We start from the raw sequence: 23034 nt of genomic DNA, 5'->3' as shown, positions 1-23034 counted from the left end.
TGGCGGGGAGATGCCCTAAATAGCACAAGTTCAGACGTCCTCTGTCACTGGTACACTGGTTCATATAACTACTACATACACTGGTACAGTAATAATAGGCTTCAGCGGCGCCAACCGCCTCTTCCCAGATTCCTTCACGGTCTAGTTCGTTCGAGAAGGCGAAATTATCGGTCACGTCCAGAATAAGCCCAACAGAAAAACCCTCAGTGGTGTGGCAAGACTTCACTATTGTCCAAACTGGGACTCGGTGTGAACCTATGTTACCTGAAACAAGATCGGCCCTGTGCGACACATTCCACATAGCTGATGCCCTGATATGACTCCTCACAGTTGCTCGGACCAGCCAGGGTTCGACTAGTTTGTTGTGGATTAATGATCCGGGGAGATAACATTCAATAATACAGTAAACCGCCATCGTGATGTGTTATGCCAGCAACAGCGTTCTCGGGCGGTGGTTTCCTTCGAATGAGCGGATTAATCTCAATCTCACCTGTACCAAGTTTTCTTCCTTAACCCCTAAATTATTGTTTTTGATTGAGTGATCCGGCACAACTGATGCTGCCAATGACCGTCAAGACCAGCCTTCCAAGGGTTGGCTCTAGTGATGATGTTGCATTGGCGCTAGCCAAGAAATCCAGTAAGCTCGATTCTCTGGCTAGTGCGTCTGCAGAAGCTTAGACAATGATTCAAACCCAAAATGACTCGATTAGAATCGCTTTTCTTCAGCTTGCAGGATGTCCGTCATGTGGCAGAGCCAAAAAGAGTCAACGTGACCAGACCCTGACACAACCTGGTGTATTAGTCGCCGGGGCCGAAGCATTCGTTCTCCGGCATGTTTAACCCCGCGTTTCTGTGCCGCGAGATCCGTTCTATATGCCGCGTTCAGGTATGACAGTAAGAAGACTACGATTAAACATCGAACAGCCTCGACTACTCATGGGAACAACAAGTAATCCGTGTAGATGGATAGAAGGTGTGCATGTTCCGTATCATTGGAAAAGAGTCTGACTAGGCCCTCAACATTTACTTCGTAATACGTAGTCATTTCATTCTCGTTGAAGCTAAGCTTTTCCTAGTACGCTTATCGCCAGTCGACCAGTCGATCATTTTTGCTTTTTCCATGACGGCGAGCACTTGCACTGAAATTTGACTCTTTGAGTCTTTGATGCTTATGGGCGACTGTGCATGATTATGATTGGTTGCAGCGAGACACAGACCGCAGGACTCTGCATTTCGAAGTAGTACGCTTCAATCAATTATTAAATACCATTCTACGAGGCTATGTGCTGCACATCCGGGTATACAGGGTACGAGACGAAAGCCGATCTCAGCGGAAACGTGCAGCATGTCGTCCAAGGATAGATTCGGCGTGTTTTGGGGGGCTCGTACATATAATGCCATTGTATACGTTAGTAACCGCTTGCAGTTCAACGTAAGCCCAATATTGCTACATATATGCAGCTTATATCATTATTTTATACAGCCCACTATATGTACAGCATAAGGACACTTTCCTCAAGTACATGTGGGTGTCCAAATAATGCAAAATAATATGTACATGGTGAGTCAACAACTGGCCACGCGCAGCACCAAGTAGCACTTGTTTTAGTGTGTCGACCTTCGTACACCCTTATCGGTGGATAAACGCCTTACATGCATCGGTGGATCAGAGTCTAGTAATACTGCTTGCAGGCCAGAGGTCACTGATTGTTGGAAGGCATTTTATTTGCCGAGGGCTCTCCTCGTGGAGAAGGACTTTTGTAAATCTATCCTGGCCTTGCGGTAAAATAAAGTCCCTAGGGGACATGCAGGCCGCCACCACTATAACTATCCTGTACACGAACACATTTCTTACGGGCGATCTCATGCAAGAAATCACAGTTCGTATATGCCGGATCAACTGTAGTTACCTAACCAATGTCAATGCCCAGAAAAATTAACAATTCCCACTATCAGATTACGAATATTCCGTGCCGATAGCGTATCCTCAGATAAACCGTCGCTGGAGCTCTCCGGGCCTTGTTTGCGGCGCAGACAGCTTTCGGCACAGACGGCCAGCTAAGCTGAGATGCTGATGTGTCTCAAGTATTAATCTTTGTTTAAGCTTATGCTTTTGTATTATCCTGTTACTATCTATAGACCAGTACGTGGATAGAGCAATTGATAGATAGCTATTGGGGGATGGTTAGGAGGTGATTTAGGTCTTGTTGTGTCATGTGATCGCTAACAAGTTGGAATCGCCTGTGTACATTAGCATTCCATTTTGCTTAAACATAATTTGCAACTCATGCAAGTATCCCAAGTCGATGCAACTCCAGCCTGGTCTCCGATTTTCCAACATGTCACATTGCTACCTATGGCAAACAACTATACCTTCCCCTTTATGACCTGAAGAGCGCACTCCAAGGTCACTCATCCGTGGCAATGGAAGATCTTCCAGCATATAGTAAATGTCGCTGTAGCATCATCCAGTCACATTCAACCTGAGTAAAATTTCTTCAGGCCCTATTGAATATTTCTTTATATTGGCAATCGTCCAGCTTTGTCAGGTAATTAGTGTGCTTGCCTAAGGCTAGGAACTGGAACCTCTTCTTACGGTCAATTTAAAGGCATGCCCATTATTTGAGACAAAACCAGCCTTAAAAATAGACGATAGTTGTCCAAGCCATTGAAATTAGCCGTGAGTATCGTATTGCCATGTGGCAATATCATTTAGGCTTAATTACATGTATCTGTGTTCTGTATGCATTCTGAATATGTATAATGATTGAGACTGACAGCACATAAATGTATTCAAGAATCTAGACATATTTCTTCTCCTGAGTCCAGTCCATCGGTCATTTCCGCCGGAAGGAATGCAGAAGGAATTCTTAATGGAGAGTAGAGGTCATCTAAGTGACACGTAGTGGACCCCTAAATTGCCAACACCATGCTAGCGGAAAAGAAAAAATGAATCTAGTTTCCTTAAATGACAAAAAGTCCTGCCCTGTTATTGGTCTGGTTTTGGGTCGTTGATAGCTTTAATCCATTTAGAATTTTTGAAACACATTTTTTGCTGTCCGTGTGCCCTTGCGCACGTGTATAGCCGACTATACGAGTGCGGTTCCTGCGAGCACCTCGATGTTGTCGATCTATCAAAGCCCCCTCGGGATTTATGTATCTCATCACAGGAGACATCCTTCATCAAAGCAACAAATGAAACTAGCGATAAACGAATACGAGCAGCCTCGGCCTCTTTTTGGAAGACACATTCGTATGTAACAGGCTAGTTAATCAATATTATCAATTAATATAACTTATTGTACGTGGCTTATAAGTAACCCCGTATCTCATACAACATTAATAGTAATTTCTTGACGAAAGATTGGTTTCGGAGAAAAGGAGCTTTTGGCATGCATTCTTCATACTTTGATATCAAATTTCCTCTCTTCCGGCTGGAGACGACTACTAACTATGGCCTGGAATATAAAGCATATATTACTGGCTAGATATATTGAATATAACTTAAATAAGTGATGTCTTGGTACATTGTTTTAGACCAGAACTTGCGATTTCCCAATTATTTGCGAAACACGACCTCTCATTGGAAATTTCATAATGACTTTTGATTCCCACCTACTTCTGTTATTTTGCGCTTTACTGGGTGTTGTTAATGCAGCAAATCCAGTAGTCAAACTACCATATGCTTCTTATAAGGGTGCAGTGAACAATGATCTGGGGTACTCACTAGGATATGCGTCTTTCGCTCTGAAGAAGACTAACGTTGACAGAATCATCTCCTATCGTGGCATTCACTATGCTAGCCCCCCAACTGGTGACCTACGCTGGCAGCCTCCAGTGCCAATACAGAACACTGAGCAACAGAACTCTGTAATTGATGCAGCCAGTTCTGGTCCGACCTGTCCATTGGCAATACCCTCGTGGTTCTTGAGCGGGCCTGTCATTCTCGAAATCGCTGCTGGTGGAGGAACGGTTGGGTTTCCCGCGCTGCAGGAATCTGAAGATTGTCTACTTTTAGATGTGCTGATACCAAGTAACCCTCAATCCGATAACCTACCCGTCATCGTTCAGATCCACGGTGGAGGTTGGATTCCTCTCGCAATTCTTGTATGAAAAATTGCATGTCTGATGATGATACATAGGATATACCCTTGGCTTCTCTGAGCTATATGCTGGTGACAACTTTGTTTCCGAATCTAAAGGGTCAGTGATCTATGTCGAGATCCAGTACAGGCTAGGGCCATTAGGTTTCCTGTCTAGTCAAGAATTGAGACAGAATGGCACTGCCAATGCGGGGATTTTGGACCAACGGTTAGCATTAGAATGGGTACAGAAGTACATCTCTTATTTTGGAGGGGATCCTTCCAAGGTTACTATCTGGGGTGGTAGCGCAGGAGGAGGGTCTGTTGTCGCTCAGCTGATGCTAAACGGCGGAGAAGAGAAGCCACCTTTCTGGGCCGCTATTGCTGGTAACGCTTCCCATACTAATGCTTACATGAACTTGAAGCTGAACAGTCTGGTTCTTTTAGAATATCCCTGGATACAGCCATATCACGACGACGAAGCGCTAGAGACTCAATATAACGCATTTCTCAAAGTGGCAAATTGTTCATCTCTCCCATGTCTGCGCGCCCTTTCATCGAGCGATATAACTAACGTGGTTGGCTCTGTAATGTCTGCTGGTTATAACCTCGGCGAGTACGGGTTTGGTGACTTTTGGTTCGGTCCATCTATCGATGGAAGAGCTATCAAGGGTCTGCCAACGGATGAGATTGCTGCTGGTCGGTTTAGCCGTGTTCCTCTGTTAACTGACCACGAGGAATTTGAAGGTAGGCAAACACATTACATTTAAATTGCCAGAGGTATATTCATTCATCGATTCTTAGGTGTGCTGTTTACCAACATGTCCATCCATTCCGAAGATCAAGTCGAACCAGATCTCCAGGATGTGTGGCCCGCAGCAAACGCTTCTTTCTTCGAGCGGCTATTCAATCTCTACCCTCTATCTGATTTCTCGGGAAATTATTTTCAAAAGAGTTTCTTTCTAGACATTTTTGCGCTGATGCCCACTCTCACTCTTGACGCGCCTTTCTACCAGCGACAGGCAATCCTAGGAGACGCTTTCATCGGCTGTCCGACACGTTTACTCGCAAACACATTCCAGAAAAATGGATTGCCAATTTGGAAGATGACATATAACTACGGAATTGCCATACACTCATCTACACAGCCATATCTGCTCAGAGCCTCTAACGATGTTTTGAATCCACAGCTTGCAAGAACTATAAAAGATTATTTCCTGTCTTTCGCTCTGGCTAGAGATCCAAATGCGATATCAACAGTGGCTAAGCCGATGTGGGTTCAGTACGACACTAACTCGACGGTGTTAGGTATTGATTCTGATGCAAAGCCTACACTAGTTGCAGATGTAGATGACTCTGAGAAGTGTGAGTTTTTGTTGAGCCAAGGACATGTTCTTCGAAATTGAATCAACTCTCTCCTACAACTTCAGTGAGCAAGCGAAACAACTAGGAAGACCACGAAAATTTCCAGTCTAACAGAATACTACATCAGATCGTGGCATAACAATCAGATAGTTATATATTTATATACTATACAGCTATCTTATGGAGCCTATTTTAAGAAAATGATTGATTTTTGTATATTTCTTTATTTAGTCATTTATACCCATATGTAATATCCACTCTCCCGCCTCATCCATTGATATTGTGAATAGCTCTTCTCTGTCCGCCTATTTGCTAGCGAATGTATTTGTATAAAAGTACAGCTTGCTATGAATGCACTGTGATTGGCCTAGCCGCTGGTTTCAAGGAGCAAACCGAGCCGCTAGTCCGTTTACAGTCTAGTGATCCTCGCCAGGTCTCTGGCCATCTGTCAGAATATCGACAACAGCATCCAAAAAGCCAGAGCAAGCTTGTTGCAGATCATCCTGTACACAGACAGACCATATTCATCAACCAGACAATCTTTACGCAGCTACGAGTGCTTCCCGATCGTGTGGCTCACTGTGCGAAACCCCTCCATCGCCCGCCTGCATATTGTAATGTGGCATTAAACCCACCCTAGCTCCGCTCCGCCAGCCGTTTTTCGCTCACCACTGCTCCTCTGCCCACAACAAACCCCGACTTGTCGCGAACAGTCTGCTTTTTCTTCCCTCTACAAATAATCATGCCGGTTCAGTGAGTAATCATTGTGCTCGCCTGATATAAATTTCGAAATTGACCTGTACTTCAGCTACCTGATTCTCCTGTCGCGCCAAGGGAAAGTGGTATGTCTCGTCGCCCACCTTTTGATTGAGGGTTTTGATGAAGTTTCAAGTTCACCGACTCACAATATTTTTTTTCTTCTCTTAGCGCTTGGCCAAATGGTTCACTACACTCTCGCCCAAAGACAAGGCCAAGATTGTCAAGGATGTCTCCCAGCTGGTCCTGGCTAGACGCACTCGCATGTGCAACTTCTTGGAGTACAAAGGTTGGCGGCACGCCTAATACCGTTTTGTTTTGGTCGATGCTGACGTTTCCTAATTTTCATGACAGACCAGAAAGTCGTTTATCGTCGCTATGCCTCCCTATTCTTCATTGCCGGCTGCTCTGCCTCAGATAACGAGCTAATCGGCCTCGAGATTGTGCACCGCTACGTCGAGCAAATGGACAAATACTACGGCAACGTGTGCGAGCTGGATATCATTTTCAACTTCCAAAAGGCATACTTTATTCTTGATGAGCTTCTGCTGGCAGGGGAAATGCAAGAGAGTAGTAAGAAGAATGTCTTGAGGTGTATCAGCCAGCAGGACAGCCTTGAAGATCTCGAGGTAAGTGGTGATGTTTCTTTCGCCTCTCGCTGTCCATTCTCTCTCTTTTCCTTTACTGCTCCAGCATATCAATACATTGTACCATCCATCCACTGTGCATACCCGTTCGCCTCGAAAAATTCTCCCATGTCCACGACTCCCACTGGCTCTGGTTCCTTCCACCATTTTCCTGTCGCTAATTTCATCTGCCCAGGTCGAGGAGGATTCTGTTACAAAGATCATGTAACGACTTATGTCGCTGTTTATATATATATATATATTTTCCTTGGTTTCGGGGCTTCTCGCAGCGTTACGGCGTCATTGGTGTCACATACTTTCTTCCTTCTGTTTCTTGCTATGGAAATACTAATACTGGCTGTCCGGGTGTTCCAGATGACAGATGATATTGAAGTCAGTTTGAAAAGGGCCGGGCTATGACGCTGCTACCCGTTGTCTTTCAATGTTCCGTATTGCAGCCTGCTTTCGTCCATGTGAAGTAAGCGCGGGATATCACTGGCTGCGGCCGGTCTCACCACGTGACTGCCCTGCTCGCAACTCCGCAATCACATCACCACTTGACCTTATCTCCTGCTCTCTCTCCTCTCACTTGTACTGTTCCTTCACCCCGACCTTAATTTCCAATACAAACAAGTCGCTCTTTACCATGGCTTCCTGCTAGACGATCATCGTCTGGCTTCCATCCCTTCCCCTATAAGCTTGTTCTACTAGCCAACTTGGGAACACCTTATTACCGGTCGTCGCGCGACGCAGCTAGATCTCATTCTTGCCTGCGTTCCCATCGCCACTCCTAAGATTACAATCTTGTCTAGCGCGCCGACTACCTACAGATTCACAAGAACGCTAGAATACTGCGCGGAGCCTGGTTTCCAGCTGCGTGCAAGATGAAGGTATGTCTCCCTGACCTGGCGCGAGTGTCGCTTGATAGATCTTTCTCACGCGCATTGAATATAGTACCTTCCCTTACCCTCTATCGAAGAGGTGTCAAATGCTCTGAATTTTGACACACCGGATCTTAATGTCGTTGGCGGATGCGACCTCTACATCACAAAGGCAGCGTCAGACGATCGCAAACTGTATAACAAGATCGAGCAATCGTTGGAATCGCAATATGAGTCGCTTCTGAGACTGTCGGCGTCGTTGTCGCCACCAAGCGCGACAGCATCTAGTGTCGCGCTCTCACTTAACCTCTCGCGATCTAGTCCGTTTGGGCCACTTACGGAGCATTCAAGTCGCCGCACTTTTGCGTATTTGATTGCGACTTTAAATGCAAGTCATCCTGATTACGATTATAGTCATGTCCTGCGACCCACGGATTTTCGCCGCGAGCGAAATTTGAAGAAAGTTATGAATAACTTAGACATGACGCTCCACAATCTTCGCCCCCATCTTCGTGGGGACGGCACGCCTTCGCCGCCAAACGATTCGTTTGCAGGGTCTTACAGTCCTGGGTCCACAACGGTATGGGGACCGCGGATGTGGAAGCATATTGATGAGCAAATGAGTCTTAACGAGTGTGCGATATTTTCTTACGCACCTGAGGATGATATGAATGATGATGACGATGGAGCGATATGGAGCCACAACTACTTCTTCTTCAATAAACAGCGCAAGCGCGTCTGCTATATCTATCTTCGTGGCATCCCGATCATGAGTCACGAGGATGAAGACACGTGGGATGGGCTCGCTACGTCGGCTGGCAAGAGAGGACCAGAAGATGCCTACCTCACGCCAGACGTGACTGCGAAGAAGCGCCAGCGGTTTTGGCTTGGTAATCTCACATCGGATGACGAAGCAGAATCCCCGACAAAGGACACGAATTCCTCACGAGCCCACAAGGGCTTCGTTCGTGCGATGAGCGAAGAAATGGTTGATTCAATGGAGGTGTAAACGGCAAGCACCTGAATTCACTGGCCTTCTCACTATAAAGGCCAAATTTATGTGTCACAATTCATGCCGAGTGTGACCTGGACTATTATCTTTATCGGTGTGTCGTATTCTGAAGTCCGTTGGGCCTCGTGAGGTCCTTGTTCTATTTGTACTGCGCGTTCTGCTATTTAGCATTGCATGGGATCAGGCGTTGGCCGCTGGTGAGAGCAGTGGCCTTGGCCTTAGGGCCGAGGAGAGCTTTTGCTTACTGCTATAACTTCTTTATATTTCTTTTCAAGCGAGTATGATATTTGTTACGTTCGGGTTCAGTGCGGAATGGATGATGGGTTAGGCCGGCGTTATATGATGGCGCGTAGGCTGTTTGCGTTATTTTCGCAATGTATTAATCTTTTCTTTTCCTTTCCAATTTCTTGCTGTACACCTGGTTTGCTCTCCTCTGGATCGAGATGTCCTCTGCGATGATGTACTTATTTTTATTACTTAATGATATGAAATTCAGAATAACCAATTGATCAATCCACATCATTCATCAAAATAAAAGTACTAGCCAAGTAACACGTAATCACCCATTACCCGACAGATCCTGATCCTCCCTCCTCCCCTGGCACTAGCTTCACAAACATCAAACAACCTCTCTCCCCATCCGCCTTATACGGCCCATGCCTCATCCCCGGCAACCTGAACGCATACGCGCCCTGTCCCCACGCCTTCCCCAGACTAATATCCTCCAGACCCCCTTCCAGAAAGCAAACCTCTTCAATATAAGTGTGCGTAATGACCTCGTCGGTGGCGGAGGTCGCACCCGGCTCGTACCATTGCAGCACAGACCTATTGTGCGATCCCCGTTCGCCGTTCAGATGTAATTCCCAGATCCCAGGCCCGATGGAGTACCATTGGTTGGTCTCGGTGGGTATCCAAACTGGAGGTGTGCCTGGCGCTGGGTGGGGTGGTCGTGTGGTGAATTCTTGTTGGGTGAGTGACATGGCTGAGGTTATGAGTGTAGTGTTGGTGGTTAGAGCGAAAGTAAGGGTTGAATGTGAGAGAGGCTGTATATGTATTGTATATTGGTAGCCAAGTTGGCTGGTTTCGAGAATATTGAGTTATGGCCGCATGTTATTAATTCTGAAAGGGATTCAGAATGTTCGGTAGTTGGGTATATTTATTACATAATATCTCTCTAAGAGTACTTCCAATCTTTGATGGTTACAATGTTCTGAAGGACTAAAGATGGTGTAATAATATGTATATATTAAATTATACAGAACGATATCTCAAGTCTACTGCCGATAGCGACAAGAGAAGGTTAAAAATGTTGAGTATGATTCAAATGCTAATGAATTCGATTATAGTTCAAATTTAATTTCCATTATTATTTTTTGGGGCGAAAAGTCAAACTAATTGAGGATGGTAGAACTATGTATAACATCAATATAATACCAGAAAAAGCGAAGGTTAATAGCACTGCATATTGATTTCATTTATCGGTGATGTAAACACATGGTGTTTATGTGCTTCACATATGTGGATCTGTCGATAGACTATATTGTTATAGTTAACTAGCTATGATGTTGATATTCAATTTCTAATGGCTAGAAAAATATGAATTGAAAAAATATTGTCATCTCAGCAATTTCCTACATATAGTTCATTTTTCATCTTGATGATAGCAAATGAATGTCAATCACGAGTGGTCGAAGGATAGTCCCTGATTGGGAGACACTACGTAGTACATATATAGTTATGGTTGGATTCACTATTTGTTTCATTAGTTATTAAATCTAAGAAGACTTTGTGGCTCTACACATCTACGAGCCTGATGCCCTACACAGTTTATTGGATCATAAGAAATATGAGAAAGGCTAGCATTGATTTACACATGCAGTGATAAATACAAGCATATAGATCAATGATGATAATGAATGATAATAGTTGGATACAGGACAGTTTTCTCAGCAGATAATAATAGAACTCGACACTACCAGATTACATTCATGAGCTTAAGCAGTGAATATATATTCAATTTAACATATCTCATCTGTTGGACGAGATGAGGGCTCTTGTGCTTATGGAATATCGAGGAAAAGAAGATCTTTCACGAACCCCTGGGTTTTAAGCAGGGGGGTGAGGGTGAGGCTTGCCAGTTGGAGGAGGAGGGTGGTCACCCTCATCGCGCTTCGTATGCGGTGGGTGAGGCTTGTCAGTGGGAGGAGGTGGAGGAGGATGCTCGCCCTCATCGCGCTTCGTATGTGGTGAATGAGGCTTGTCAGTGGGGGGAGGTGGAGGAGGATGCTCGCCCCCATCGCGCTTTGTATGCGGTGGGTGAGGTTTGTCAGTGGCAGAGGGAGGAGGAGGAGGTGGTGGATGGTTTTTATCGGCATCACGGATTTCAGGGTTTAATTGATTACCTGCGCGGCCCAAGCAGTGGGAATTGGTAAATATATCAAATGAAGCATCTGAGAATAGTACTTACCGCGCTCTGCTACAGGCACAGCAGCAGCAGAAGCCAAGCTGGCAACCATGAAAGCTGACAAGACAATAGACACCTTCATATTGAGAAAGTCTTCGGATATGAGCGTATATATAAAGGATATGAGAAACAGAACTTAGACAGGGGACTCTGTAATATCAATTGATGATGACTGATTGATAGGAAAGTTACAGGTAGCAACTGGAGATTTCACCATGGCTTTATAACCACGAAGCTGCTAGAGATCACCCTTGATCACGCCGGTAAATGAATAGCTTTCTACCTCATCTCCGTGGTATATTGCGAATATAAGTTCCCATGTATGACTTCGTCAGCCTTTTCGTCATCAATGCATGTAGGGGACCAAGCCTTGTTGTTTTTAGGATGGCCCATTACGATGATCTGATCGGCCGGCCATGATAGGTGTTCGACACGCATTGGAAGATGGCTCAGCTGTTGCCCTATAGATCGTGATTGGAACACATGTTATTATGAATTATTGCCGTTACTGTTTCTGTTCTGAATCTGATAAGTATCATATCCATTCATCAATTGATACTTGTAGTTCCCTTGAAGTATAGATGTTGGATGGATTGTTCATACACCTTAACCACTTCTTCTTCCAAGTACTATTACACCATGTGTATTGAAATGAAGAAGCTCTGGCCAAATAGCGCTAGCCCTTTCATAATTAAGCTCTTTACTTATTTAGTTACGTAAATTATTTTGAAATAGACGTTCCTAATTTTGGTCAAGTGATTACGCGGCAAGCGTCAATTAAAGCTCACATTGCGAAGCTTCCTGGGGATTGATCGGCAGATCGTCATAACTTTACATCTATAGGTTCCTGCCCAGCCCTGTGCCTAATCTGTGTAAGGTGATCCATCCACTTTATTGCACTTATAGATACACACCTGCGTAATTTCACCGACGCAACAGCAACCCCCGGTCTGAATTGAGGGAAATTACGCGTGTTCTGGCGGCTTGGCCATGGCGATCACAGGCATCTAGGGTTTGATGAACGGAGCTTATTTAATTACGGAGTGAAGCAGCTCTTACAGTAGGAGATCCATTTGCTGTAAATTAAAATGCGTTGATTGGTCTCATACGCGCTAGTTTGAGTACTAGAATGTCGAACTGACTATGGAGTATGAACCATACTTACACTAGAGCTATTAACTTAAGGCCGAAACGTATTTACCTAATGGGAAGGTTTTCACAGTTATGAACCCAGAAGGCCTAGTTGAGCTCATAACTTCTTATAAGACCCTAAAATCCTTAATTCAAATGTCTAAGTACCGAGAAGCTCTTACTATACCAAATTAAAAGAACTGGAGCTATAATAAGCCAAGCCAGCAAATATTTCGCGTTATATCTCAAAAATTACCAGCTTACACAAAACAGAACGTTAAGGTTTTTTCCTTTATAACCTGGGAGAGATATATCAAACTGAATATGCACCATATTATACAAGATATTAAGGTGAAAGCTTTTTAGCCTAAGGAAGAAGGAAGATTTGACACAAACCTAGCAAGTTTACGTAACAGGCTGCTGGTGCATTTATTAAAAGTGGCATGACAAGAATTAGAGATTTCAAACTTGATATTCGTGGCCTGCACACTTCGTGTACTTGATCGCATTCACAACTCGTTACCGTCAACTGGTGTATCCTATTGTTTCTTGATTGACGTCTAGCGACACTTTGCGGTGAATATCGAGGAAACAATGCATCCAGTGTACAAAACTTCCTTGCTAATGCTAAGGAATGAAAGACTGGATGTAATTGATCCGAACACGCTGATTACGACACCTCAATTGATTATTGATCTATGCTAAATGCAAAGCTTAGTATTAAGGGGATTGTTGGCGGCCTGTGATTTAAGTAAGCATCGGGCCGGTTCCGGGCCGGCGCTGCCCCCTACAATACTCCAGCTTCAGTCGTGACATCCATGATCACTTTCGCTCTCTCAAGATGCAACTGGACTGAGAGAAAAGCAAGTCTTCATACAAAAGGTCCCACCAATTAATACATTCAACACACTGCCGACTCAAACCTTGCCTACACCTACAAGGTTATTCGGCGATCAAGTATATAGAGCTCGGCCAATCAGAAAGCACCCTACCACTATACACCCTCGCTTCACTACCTTCGAAATTATCAAGAATGGACTATATCGAGAGACTTCTCGCATGGACTCTTAGCAAGCGCAAGGGCCACGACGCGGGATTAATATCCAAAACCAAGCCCTTTGAGAAGATCTCCAAGCCAACGATAACCCTCGAATGTCCGGACATCGGCCCATCGGGCTCAAGAATTCCTCCCGAGTATAGCTTTTTCCAAACCGGGCACTTCCCAACCCTAAAATGGACAACAGGGGCAGAGTCATCATCATCCGTGAAAGAATGGCTTCTGGTTGTAGAAGACCCAGACGCGCCGCTGGCTGAACCAGTCACACATGGTCTTTACTACTCGATCCCGGCAGCCAAGACCAGTGTTTCGCATGAGGATTTCGAGAGCAGCGAGGAGGAGGGTGCAGCAAATTTTACTCTCAAAGGTGGGTTCAAGTATGGTTTGAATCGGCGGAAAAACGTGTATATTCCGCCGAGAGGATTGTTGGGTCATGGTCCTCATCGATACTTTTTTCAAATCATTGGTCTTGGTGAACCGCTTGATACAAGCAAGTTGAGTCCGGCGGCGACGAAGGCTGAGATTGTTGAGCAGATGGATGGTAAGCTGGTTGCTTGGGGAGAGTGGATTGGGGTGTGGGAGAGATCGTGATGGTATTGATTTTGGCCGCTCTGCTTTTTGTCGTGTTAGGATTATCAGGGTGCTTGTTTTTGCTCGAGTCTGTTATATCCGATCGTATACATGGATTAGGAGCTGAATATATGGCGTTATATTAGTGGATTTTCGTATTCTGGAGCCAGTAATTGATTTGGTGATTCCAAGTATGATTGATTTAAATGCTCTAGATCCACATCATTCCTGCATGCTAATTGTGGCAAACCAATGTCGCTAAGAGAAAACTATATACACGAATCAAAGCACAACCAAAAGCTATACCTCTTGAATATAGTTTGCAGGGACACTTTTCACCTGGCCACCTTTCTCAACCTCCGCCCAGCCGTCCCCGCTGTCTTTAGTGACCAATACAAAGCGATCGCCTTCGGACATGGTCCACTCGGCGTCGGATCGTGCTTCATAGTCATATAATGCTTCTACATATTGAAGCTTCTTTGCGCCACGTCTGGGAGCCACGGCAGGGCCCACTTTCTTTGCAGCTACGCTGCCGGCCAAAGAAGCCGAGGAATTGGAATACGTTGAACCAGGCCGATCCGTTAATCCCGGGCTCGTTGGTTGTATTGGAGATGGAGCTGCAGTAACCTCAGCATAGGCTGTTGGTACGAGCCCCTCTTGAGAGCCGGCTCGAACACGCATCCAACCAGAGCCATCTGGAACTATATTAGCAAACATGGTAATGGGTAAAAGGCGAATTATGAAACTCCGCTTACCGTCTGGTTCTAAGACGGCAATCTCTTGCCCTTCATCTACCGTTATCTCCCCGTCGTCATTAGCTTGGTAGGGATAAAGCATCTTCCCCTTTGGATTGCTGCTTTTCGGTGCCTCAATAACTGGAGGCGGACTGACGTATTGAGAGGGAGGCGGAGCAAGAATTCTGCGTTTTGAAGCTGCTGAGGAAATTGATGGTTTCGGTTTCGGCGCAGCGGCTTCTGCAGGTTCTTCTGCCGCGGGTTTAATGGACACAACTGAACCCGAGACTGATCGATGTGCACTGGCCGCATATCCTGAACTCAGCGAGTTCATCGTATCCCTGCGGTCTAAGGCAGGCAGATCGGATGCACCGTTTGATGGTGTCCCTTCGGCGACGGCTGGAGTAGTCTGTGCCTGCTCTTGGCGTTCGGTTTTCAACTTTTTCTTCTCTTCTTTGGTTTGTTCGCCCGGACACTCTGCTGGAACTTTCATTTCACACTTGCTGTGACAAGTATAACCGCAATCACGACAATCAAATCCCTTTGCAGACAAGCCCCATATCCTATCTCCACAAAGATCACAGTTGGTCGGGATTTTGAACGTTTGAGACCGGAAATTGTGACTCTTGGCTCCCAGAGACAAGTCTCCAACCACAGACATAATAGTAGACGTTTCAACTTCTGCTGTTAGTCGCTTGCGGTCAACTTCGTGGAATCTCTCTTGTAAATTGAAGGTCGCTTTTACGACCTCAACTTCGTCGCGCTTATCTTTGCCTTGCCTGACATTCTCTCGAACCTTTTTTGCGTTCTCCACTTCTCGTCGCTGTTTATCTGCCTCTAGTTTCAGCTCCCTAGCCTGGACTTTACTTTTCGTGAGCAAATTGCGTAAAAATACTTTCGCAGACTCGTCGGTCACCATTGTCTCATCATCATGCCAGACAGGGCTAGGCTCGAACGTCAAATTTGGCGGTTCCTGTGATTGGGCGGTATTATGCTGAAGAAACATCAAAGAATCAAGTTTCGGGTTGTTGCGCGGAATCTCACTTGCAAGGTGATCTATGTGTTCAGTGCTTTGTGCGAAAGCGGTTTTCTCCAACTGAGCTGCGAGGAGCCAGTAAGAATTTAATTTGGCAACTCTGGTGTGGTTGAGATCTTCTAAACTCTGAGCAATGATCTTAGCAAAAGTTTCACAATCTGTAGATTATGTAGTCCTACATCGAGTAATTCCGGAACATATTCGTGGTAGAATTGATCCTTCAATTTGTTTGCGACATTAATGCTAATGACGTAAGTGTTCTAGAAGAGTGCCATGTTAGAATTTACTGGTAGCGTATCGGTATAGCAATGGATAGATGCATACCTTGACATTATTCATCTCGAGAAGCTGCTGTTGGTAGGCAGCCTGAGCCTTGGTTTTATTGTAATCAAAAGAGGATTCAGACTTTTTGCGCCGATTTTCAACCTCCTGGCACACGCCATCATATTTGCCTTTCACCTTCTTGAGGTCACTTAAGGATGACTCCCGCTCCTTTTCTAATTTGCTATGATAATCCACGTGGCTTTTGCGTAGTTCCTCATATCGTGTGGATATCTGTCGAAGTGGATCCGCTAACTGAGAGATAAGATCAACTCCAAACTTGTCGCGAACTGCTGCGTGCGACTCGACCGCATTCAATTGGGTAGACCAGGTGGTGAGAGATGCAGACTCGAGCGACCCCGGGGTCATGGTGGGTGTATCTCCGACACTCAGACTGCTGATCTTCTTTGCCTTGCGATCTGCATACTTTTTGCATAAGGCGGACAGCTTCGAAGCATACTCTCTCTCAATAACGCTCCTCTCCCGGTAAAATTGCTGAATGTCATCCAACCACGAGATACCGTTCGACACCTATTCCGCTAATTAGTAATTATCGAATCGCCGTCGCAAGCGTTATCGAAGTAAAGGGCCTGGGAGTTCATACCCAAGCGTTCACCGGTTTGAATGCATCCTATCAAGACAGAACGTATAAGCTTTTAATGTCCACACCTACATGAGTAAAGACCGATCGGACTGGTACCTTCAATTCCGCCCCAAATTGGGGGTTCACATCGACCTCGGTCATGGTAGCTCTGCAAGCACTCGCTCACGTGGCCAATTCATATGCGCTCCAAACTCCAAATTCCAAGAGTGCGCTGTTTGAGTCGAGTCGGGACTGCGACGCTGGTGGCGTGGCTGAGCAACCTGGCGGCAAACACGACGCTTCCAAATGCCTGCTGGTGTAACGGCAAGCGGGCTCGGGTCGGTACTTTGGCGAACGAAAGTAAAGAATCAATATGTCGCCGCGCGTGCAAACGGTCTGCAGAAGTAAGCGATATGTCCAGGTTGTTGCCCTTTTGACGATGGGCACCGGCAGCCGGAGATGTGTTCACTCTGCGGGGGGACTGACTCAGTCTGGAGCAGACGCGGATTGGCTGGGATATCTTCGCTATTTGTTGGACATTCGCAGCGCTTGATCCAAAGCCGGACAGAAATAGACACCTCGCAGTGCTTGCATCAGAAATAGCCCTGCATTGCTTGACGGGAGAGCAATCGGCGACAGGCAGCGAGGAACCCTGCTTGCTGCTCTGTTTGCCTGCCGTCCCAGAGCGGTTTAGCGCCGGTGTTAGCGGGGGAGAGGAAGCTGCTGCTCTGCCGCAACTTTTACAGCTGCATCTTCCTCCGTTCTTGTTGCTGCTCCGTCTCGAGATCGGCTGTCAGTGTGTGCTTGTTGAGACCGACCTGAATTAGTTGTTGCTCTGCCTTCTTTGCATCTAACTTTCCCGTTTCTGTCGCTTTCGCAACCTCTGCCTGGCGACTGTTGACAAAATCCAGGATCTACCCCGCCCCGCTCAACCAGCTCTTTTCTCGAAAAGAAACGCAACCATGGCCTCGGATCAGGGTTCTGGCACTGGTAAATCCTTGGAAGAGCGCATTACCAAGCCAGAAGCAGCCTCGACAGGTGCTTAGCCTTCCTTCTTGTGGTTGTGTGTGTCCGACATGCTAATATGTGTGTCAACAGACGCCTCTGATAACGCGAACAAAGATGGCGCATCTCAAGCCCTTGGCGGAAGTGACCTCCAGGAGTCAGAATACGACGTTCAAGTCAAGTTAAGCGACTTGCAAGCAGATCCCAACAACCCGCTTTTTTCGGTCAAATCTTTCGAGGATTTAGGCTTGTACGTATACAATCGACACAACCAGACATGCGCAATTCTGACACTTCTTTGTCTTTGATAAATAGGTCGCCGGAAATTCTCCAGGGTCTTGTAGCGATGAAATTCCTAAAGCCGTCTAAAATCCAAGAGCGCGCCTTGCCTCTTCTTTTGAACAACCCTCCGACCAACATGATCGGACAGTCCCAGTCAGGTACCGGAAAGACTGCCGCTTTCACTCTCAACATTCTGAGTCGACTACAACTTGACACCGAAGAGAACAGAAAGGCCCCTCAGGCGCTTGTTCTAGCTCCAAGTCGCGAATTGGCTCGTCAGATCGGAGGTGTCATAACCGAGATGGGCAGGTTCATGGAGCATCTATCGGTTGGAATGGCCGTGCCAATGGAAGGCAAGCGACCTTCTCGATTAGAACATCCCGTGGTGTGCGGAACTCCCGGTACTGTCATGGATCTTATCAAGAAGCGCATCTTGATCACGAACAAATTGAAGGTTCTTGTTCTGGACGAAGCGGACAACATGCTGGACCAACAAGGTTTGGGTGATCAGTGTATCCGTGTCAAAGCGTAGGGCATCTAACACGATCCGACCAATATGGATGACGACTGACTTGTAGTAGACTGCTTCCAAAGACTGTTCAAGTTGTGCTTTTCTCTGCCACGTTTGACGACCACATTCGCCATTATGCTGCGAAATTTGCGCCCAACGCCAACGAAATCGCGCTGAAACAAGAAGAACTTACTGTGGAGGGTATTAGGCAATTCTATCTCGATTGCAATAATGACGAGGACAAGTATAACGTGCTCGTTAAATTCTATGGTCTTCTTACGGTGTCCTCTTCTATCATCTTCGTCGAGGTTAGTGACGTTTTAACATTTTGAAAGCATGTTATCTAACATCATATAGACCCGTGCAACTGCTGCCGAGATTAGGGAGCGCATGACGAAAGAGGGCCACACTGTTGCGATGTTGACTGGTGGTGTCGAAGGTAGCATCCGTGATCAGATCATCGATGACTTCCGTGAGGGACGAGCGAAAGTTCTGATCACCACCAATGTCCTTTCTCGTGGTATCGACGTTTCTACCGTGTCGATGGTCATCAACTACGTAAGTCAAAACAGAGTCATATTTTGAATTATGCTAAACTTCTTTGGCAGGATATTCCACAGCATTTTAAGCCCGGACAACCGCGTACCGGCGATCCTCAAACATACCTCCACCGTATCGGTCGAACTGGGCGTTTTGGTCGTGTCGGTGTGGCCATTTCTTTCGTATCCAGCAAGGAAGAATGGCAGATGTTGATGGAAATTCAAAAGTATTTCAATACCCTTATCGAGGGTATCCAAACCCGTGACTGGGACGAAGTGGAAAAACTAGTCAAGAAAGTCATTAAGAACCCACGGGCTCGGGGCGATTTTGCGGTGACGTCTTGATAGAATTCTTAATTGCAAATAGTCGTCCTTTACGAACGGAGAATTCTGTTGAATTTGAGATTCAAGAAAAAGTTTGTGAAGGCGGTCTACCTTAATTGATGTCGTTTCTCAAAAGACGGGTGCTGGTGGAGATGAAATACCATAGATACCATTTCTTTGCTTAGGCTAATGTTGATTTAATTTTCGGATATACATTGCGTGTAGGTATCTACTCATACGTAACAAAAGCGAGATCAATGGGAAAGCCCCGTCCCAAATAGACGGTCACCAATATCCCCGATGCCGGGCACAATATAGCCATGTCCATCCAAACTAGGATCAATGGCGCCGACAACAAAATCCGTGCCTTCAGGCCAGACCTTGGAGGCAGTCTCCAGTCCTATTTGACTCGTCAGCATCGACACAAAGGTGATGTGTTCGACGCGCCAATCCCTGCGGATAGAATTAGCTTATGCATTTCCTTTTTCTCTACACCGCAATTGCAAAACTCCACCAACAACAAACAAGCATGCATACCTTAACACTTCAATGACAGCGCTGGCCGTACCCCCCGTAGCAATCAACGGATCCACCACGTACACACGCTTGATCTCGGTATTATTGTTTGGCAGCTTGTTATAGTATTCGACCGGCTGCAGCGAGACTTTCTCGCGGAACATGCCAATATGATAAACGACAACATCGGTGTCTGGCGCCAGCTGGGAGAGAAAGGCGTCGCTCATGCCCAGCCCCGAACGCAGCACCACAATCAACGCGATCCTGCCGCCGCTTTGCGCGATAGCGGCCGTCTCACGGTCGTTCTGTGTGGCCTCGACGGCTAGAATGCGAGCGATTTCAGCGGTGGTGGCCCGAACTGCGCTGCTGCCCAGTGATCGGTCGCGTAAATGGTTGAGCTTGGATTGCAGGAATGGGTTGGTGGAGACCCGCGCATTGGCGGGTAGCGTCGGCGGTGCCATTGATTGCTCTTTTTCTTCGAGGGGATGGCTTTTCTGGAAGGGGATTTGCTTGAGCTTTCCTGCTTTCTAGCACACGGTAATGTAGAGACGAGCAGTGTTCGTTCCTGATTGAGGAGACCAGATGAGGGGATAATGCGGAGGAAGCCCACTCGGCGGATTGGCTTATCAGCACTGATAAGCCCCACTGGACAGCTTCAGCGGGGTATAGAGAGGGAAGACGACAGAGCAGAAGAAAAAGAATAGCGTTGGGAGGAGTGAGAGTAAGAATGGGAGAGGCATGTAACGGATGGCGGCGGAGTAACAGCAGTAAATAAAAGACGCTCGTAGTATGTTGTGTTTGGCTGGGCTGGCCTGATAAGCCTGTGCGATGCGGATGGGTCTGGACGGCAGCCGCCGCAGATAGGGAGATCACATGGCCCCGTTGCAGTTGCAGTCGCAGTAACAGCAGGTCACTGCCCCTCTGCGTCATTCCTTCTCTCTTCCTTTCCATCCTGCATCACTTTTCTTCTCTCGCAACATACTCACGAAGAGAGAAATGCCCGAGTCTGTGGAAATCCCGCCTTTCACGGCGGTGCCGGAGGCCAAGCCCGCAGACGCAAGCTCTCCCCTAGAATCGCCCAAGTCGCAGTTCAGTAAACACATCTTGGTGAATTCAAGTCCTTCTCCAAGTGGTCGCGCACCACAAGCCAACTGACAGATGCGTTGCAGTTAACCACCTATCCCGGCTTGAACGGCGTCGACCCTGTGCCGCTACAATGGGGGGCAGCAGATGCCAAATCACGTGGGCCGATTGTCGTCTCGCGCAACTCGTCGCAATTGAAGCGTCGCAATGCAATGGGTGCCCATGGTGGTAGCTATAGTATCTACAACGCCTTGGCCATTGCCGCCGGCGACTTGCCGAAGGACTTCAAGCCCGACTTTCGTAACACCGAGCCGACCTTTCAATTCCCGCAACAACCGGCATGGAGTGACCGCATGAAGATTGTCTCGCTGGACCCGTTCGGCCATGATATCATCAAGAACTTCAAGGAGTATTTGGATGTTGGCTGGGATTTACGACCAACAATGGCCGTGACGCGGGCAAACATGAGATTGGCTGAGATTGAAAAGGCTGTTAGTGAAGGCAAACTCGAAGTTGATGGGTCGGTTATTGTGGGCAAGAACGGTGACGTCAAAGTAACCAAAGTTGCTGTCGAACCTGTATGGTATTTGCCAGGCGTAGCCGAGCGATTCGGTGTGGATGAAGGAACCCTTCGTCGAATGTTATTCGAACACACCGGTGGAAGTTATCCAGAGCTGATCACTCGGCCTGATCTCAAAGTCTTCCTTCCTCCGATTGGTGGTCTCACTGTGTATATTTTTGGTCCTCCCGAACGTGTCGCTGATGAGAACGTGAAGCTGGCTCTTCGAATCCATGATGAGTGTAATGGTAGTGATGTTTTCCAGTCAGATATTTGCACGTGCAGACCATATCTCGCATTTGGTGTTCAAGAGGCTATCAAGGAGGCCCAAAATGGAGGAAGCGGAGTGGTGATTTATTTCCGAAAGGAAGGACGTGCTTTGGGCGAGGTGGTGAAGTATCTAGTTTACAATGCCCGAAAACGCGGTGGTGACACTGCAGACAAGTACTTTGAGAGGACTGAGAATATTGCTGGGGTTCGTGATGTATGTCGCAGACTATTCTTTACGCTGATTATTCACACCTCAATAAACTCTACTAATTCGTTCTCAGATGCGTTTCCAAGCTCTCATGCCAGACATTCTTCACTGGCTCGGCATCAAGAAGATCGACCGTATGCTATCAATGTCGAACATGAAACATGATGCAATTGTTGCTCAGGGAATCAAGATTATAGAGCGTATTCCCATTCCAGAAGGTTAGTATCTCTTCTCAATTAGTATCTCTCGAAATAATAGCTGACACCATACAGAAATGATCCCCCAGGACTCCCGCGTTGAAATCGACGCAAAAATAAATGCCGGCTATTTCACAACCGGAAAAAAATATACAACGGAGGAGTTGGCGCAAGTCAAGGGACGTGGATGGGAGAAGTGGGAAGATGTCACGGTGAGTAAATCTTTTTCAAGGACCTTGCGGGTTAGGAATGAACTGACATGTTGATACCATAGCATTGATTTATATGCACTTTTATTTTGAATACAAGAATTTTATATTTTACCCTCTTTCGTTCTATTTAGAGTAATATTCGAACTTCCGTTGTAGAAATACTTTATAATATAAGGTTAGGAGTATAGGCGAGAAATTAAGAAGTATAGGCCTTGATTAATTAATTAACTAATATATGCCTGTGATGATCTCGGTTTCTGTAATTGGTCTACTAAGCATCAAGGGATCGGCAGCCCATACTGATTGACATCAACATGGGCATCTGATACAGATAAATCCTCGGGCCCAGAAAAACATAGATTGATAATCCTTAAATTAAAAGCCCCTATCCACACTAGTTTCCTGCATACCCCAAAGCGTTCCTCGTCTAGACCAATCAAAGTGTTTAACGTCGCGCTGTTCTATACCAGGGTTTAGTATGATCCACAGGGGGCCACGCTCCAGCCTCGCGGAGTTGCGGTTACTAAGACGCCCCCAACGTTTAGTTTAGGTGCATATGTAGTGGATGGCGGAGGTTTCATCCTATCAGACGAATATCATGGTGACATTAAGAATTCTGTTTTTAGCCATATTACGTTAAGCACTCAGCACGAGCATTACTAGAGATTGGTGCTATTTTAGTCATTGTCAGAAAGTGTAGGAAATATCAA

General features: G+C 46.3%; 10 protein-coding genes across 10 annotated transcripts; 6 read left to right on the top strand and 4 right to left on the bottom strand.

Annotated features, from left to right (window-relative positions):
* Nucleotides 1-3597: 3597 nt before the first annotated feature.
* On the top strand, nt 3598-5488 carry BGW36DRAFT_430351 (Alpha/Beta hydrolase protein; the record flags this gene model as incomplete). Its single annotated transcript, XM_046220835.1, has 3 exons — nt 3598-4084; nt 4143-4829; nt 4887-5488. The coding sequence occupies 3 exons, from the start codon at nt 3598-3600 to the stop codon at nt 5486-5488; spliced, it is 1776 nt and encodes a 591-aa protein (XP_046068466.1).
* Nucleotides 5489-6189: 701 nt separating this feature from the next.
* On the top strand, nt 6190-7058 carry BGW36DRAFT_362147 (clathrin adaptor complex small chain-domain-containing protein; the record flags this gene model as incomplete). The annotated part of the gene is made up of 5 exons (XM_046214345.1): nt 6190-6200; nt 6256-6289; nt 6375-6492; nt 6558-6832; nt 6897-7058. The coding sequence occupies 5 exons, from the start codon at nt 6190-6192 to the stop codon at nt 7056-7058; spliced, it is 600 nt and encodes a 199-aa protein (XP_046068465.1).
* Nucleotides 7059-7713: 655 nt separating this feature from the next.
* BGW36DRAFT_362146 (mitogen-activated protein kinase MAF1) lies at nt 7714-8719 on the top strand (the record flags this gene model as incomplete). The annotated part of the gene is made up of 2 exons (XM_046214344.1): nt 7714-7719; nt 7784-8719. The coding sequence occupies 2 exons, from the start codon at nt 7714-7716 to the stop codon at nt 8717-8719; spliced, it is 942 nt and encodes a 313-aa protein (XP_046068464.1).
* Nucleotides 8720-9288: 569 nt separating this feature from the next.
* On the bottom strand, nt 9289-9832 carry BGW36DRAFT_463869 (uncharacterized protein; the record flags this gene model as incomplete). The annotated part of the gene is made up of 1 exon (XM_046222235.1): nt 9289-9832. Exon 1 carries the CDS (start codon nt 9700-9702, stop codon nt 9289-9291), a length of 414 nt encoding a protein of 137 aa, XP_046068463.1. The 5' UTR covers nt 9703-9832.
* A 996-nt stretch (nt 9833-10828) lies between these two features.
* On the bottom strand, nt 10829-11363 carry BGW36DRAFT_409830 (uncharacterized protein; the record flags this gene model as incomplete). The annotated part of the gene is made up of 2 exons (XM_046219122.1): nt 11190-11363; nt 10829-11124 (listed from the first exon to the last, which is right to left on the bottom strand). The coding sequence occupies exons 1-2, from the start codon at nt 11266-11268 to the stop codon at nt 10829-10831; spliced, it is 375 nt and encodes a 124-aa protein (XP_046068462.1). The 5' UTR covers nt 11269-11363.
* A 1788-nt stretch (nt 11364-13151) lies between these two features.
* Nucleotides 13152-14028, top strand: BGW36DRAFT_384762 (phosphatidylethanolamine-binding protein). Its single transcript, XM_046216839.1, has one exon. The coding sequence runs from the start codon at nt 13351-13353 to the stop codon at nt 13963-13965; it is 615 nt and encodes a 204-aa protein (XP_046068461.1). The 5' UTR covers nt 13152-13350; the 3' UTR covers nt 13966-14028.
* Nucleotides 14029-14244: 216 nt separating this feature from the next.
* BGW36DRAFT_302458 (putative actin polymerization protein Bzz1) lies at nt 14245-16780 on the bottom strand (the record flags this gene model as incomplete). Its single annotated transcript, XM_046211785.1, has 6 exons — nt 14245-14645; nt 14700-15840; nt 15894-15974; nt 16039-16566; nt 16640-16666; nt 16736-16780. 6 exons carry the CDS (start codon nt 16778-16780, stop codon nt 14245-14247), a joined length of 2223 nt encoding a protein of 740 aa, XP_046068460.1.
* Nucleotides 16781-17580: 800 nt separating this feature from the next.
* Nucleotides 17581-19300, top strand: BGW36DRAFT_430345 (putative ATP dependent RNA helicase; the record flags this gene model as incomplete). The annotated part of the gene is made up of 6 exons (XM_046220834.1): nt 17581-17656; nt 17717-17873; nt 17939-18433; nt 18487-18724; nt 18774-18974; nt 19025-19300. The coding sequence occupies 6 exons, from the start codon at nt 17581-17583 to the stop codon at nt 19298-19300; spliced, it is 1443 nt and encodes a 480-aa protein (XP_046068459.1).
* A 233-nt stretch (nt 19301-19533) lies between these two features.
* BGW36DRAFT_430344 (uracil phosphoribosyltransferase) lies at nt 19534-20256 on the bottom strand (the record flags this gene model as incomplete). Its single annotated transcript, XM_046220833.1, has 2 exons — nt 19534-19732; nt 19817-20256. The coding sequence occupies 2 exons, from the start codon at nt 20254-20256 to the stop codon at nt 19534-19536; spliced, it is 639 nt and encodes a 212-aa protein (XP_046068458.1).
* A 535-nt stretch (nt 20257-20791) lies between these two features.
* Nucleotides 20792-22392, top strand: BGW36DRAFT_362139 (putative GTP cyclohydrolase II; the record flags this gene model as incomplete). The annotated part of the gene is made up of 5 exons (XM_046214343.1): nt 20792-20912; nt 20954-21921; nt 21989-22133; nt 22188-22324; nt 22387-22392. The coding sequence occupies 5 exons, from the start codon at nt 20792-20794 to the stop codon at nt 22390-22392; spliced, it is 1377 nt and encodes a 458-aa protein (XP_046068457.1).
* Between the last annotated feature and the right edge of the window lie 642 nt (nt 22393-23034).

This window comes from Talaromyces proteolyticus (genome assembly GCF_021365285.1).
Source record: "Talaromyces proteolyticus strain PMI_201 chromosome Unknown BGW36scaffold_10, whole genome shotgun sequence".
In the NCBI taxonomy this organism is placed as follows: domain Eukaryota; kingdom Fungi; phylum Ascomycota; class Eurotiomycetes; order Eurotiales; family Trichocomaceae; genus Talaromyces; species Talaromyces proteolyticus.
This window is presented reverse-complemented; position numbering and strand designations above follow the sequence as displayed.

Excerpts from the sequence above, each read along its gene's own strand:
- BGW36DRAFT_384762 (XM_046216839.1), top strand. The coding sequence starts at position 13,351 with ATGGACTATATCGAGAGACTTCTCGCATGGACTCTTAGCAAGCGCAAG.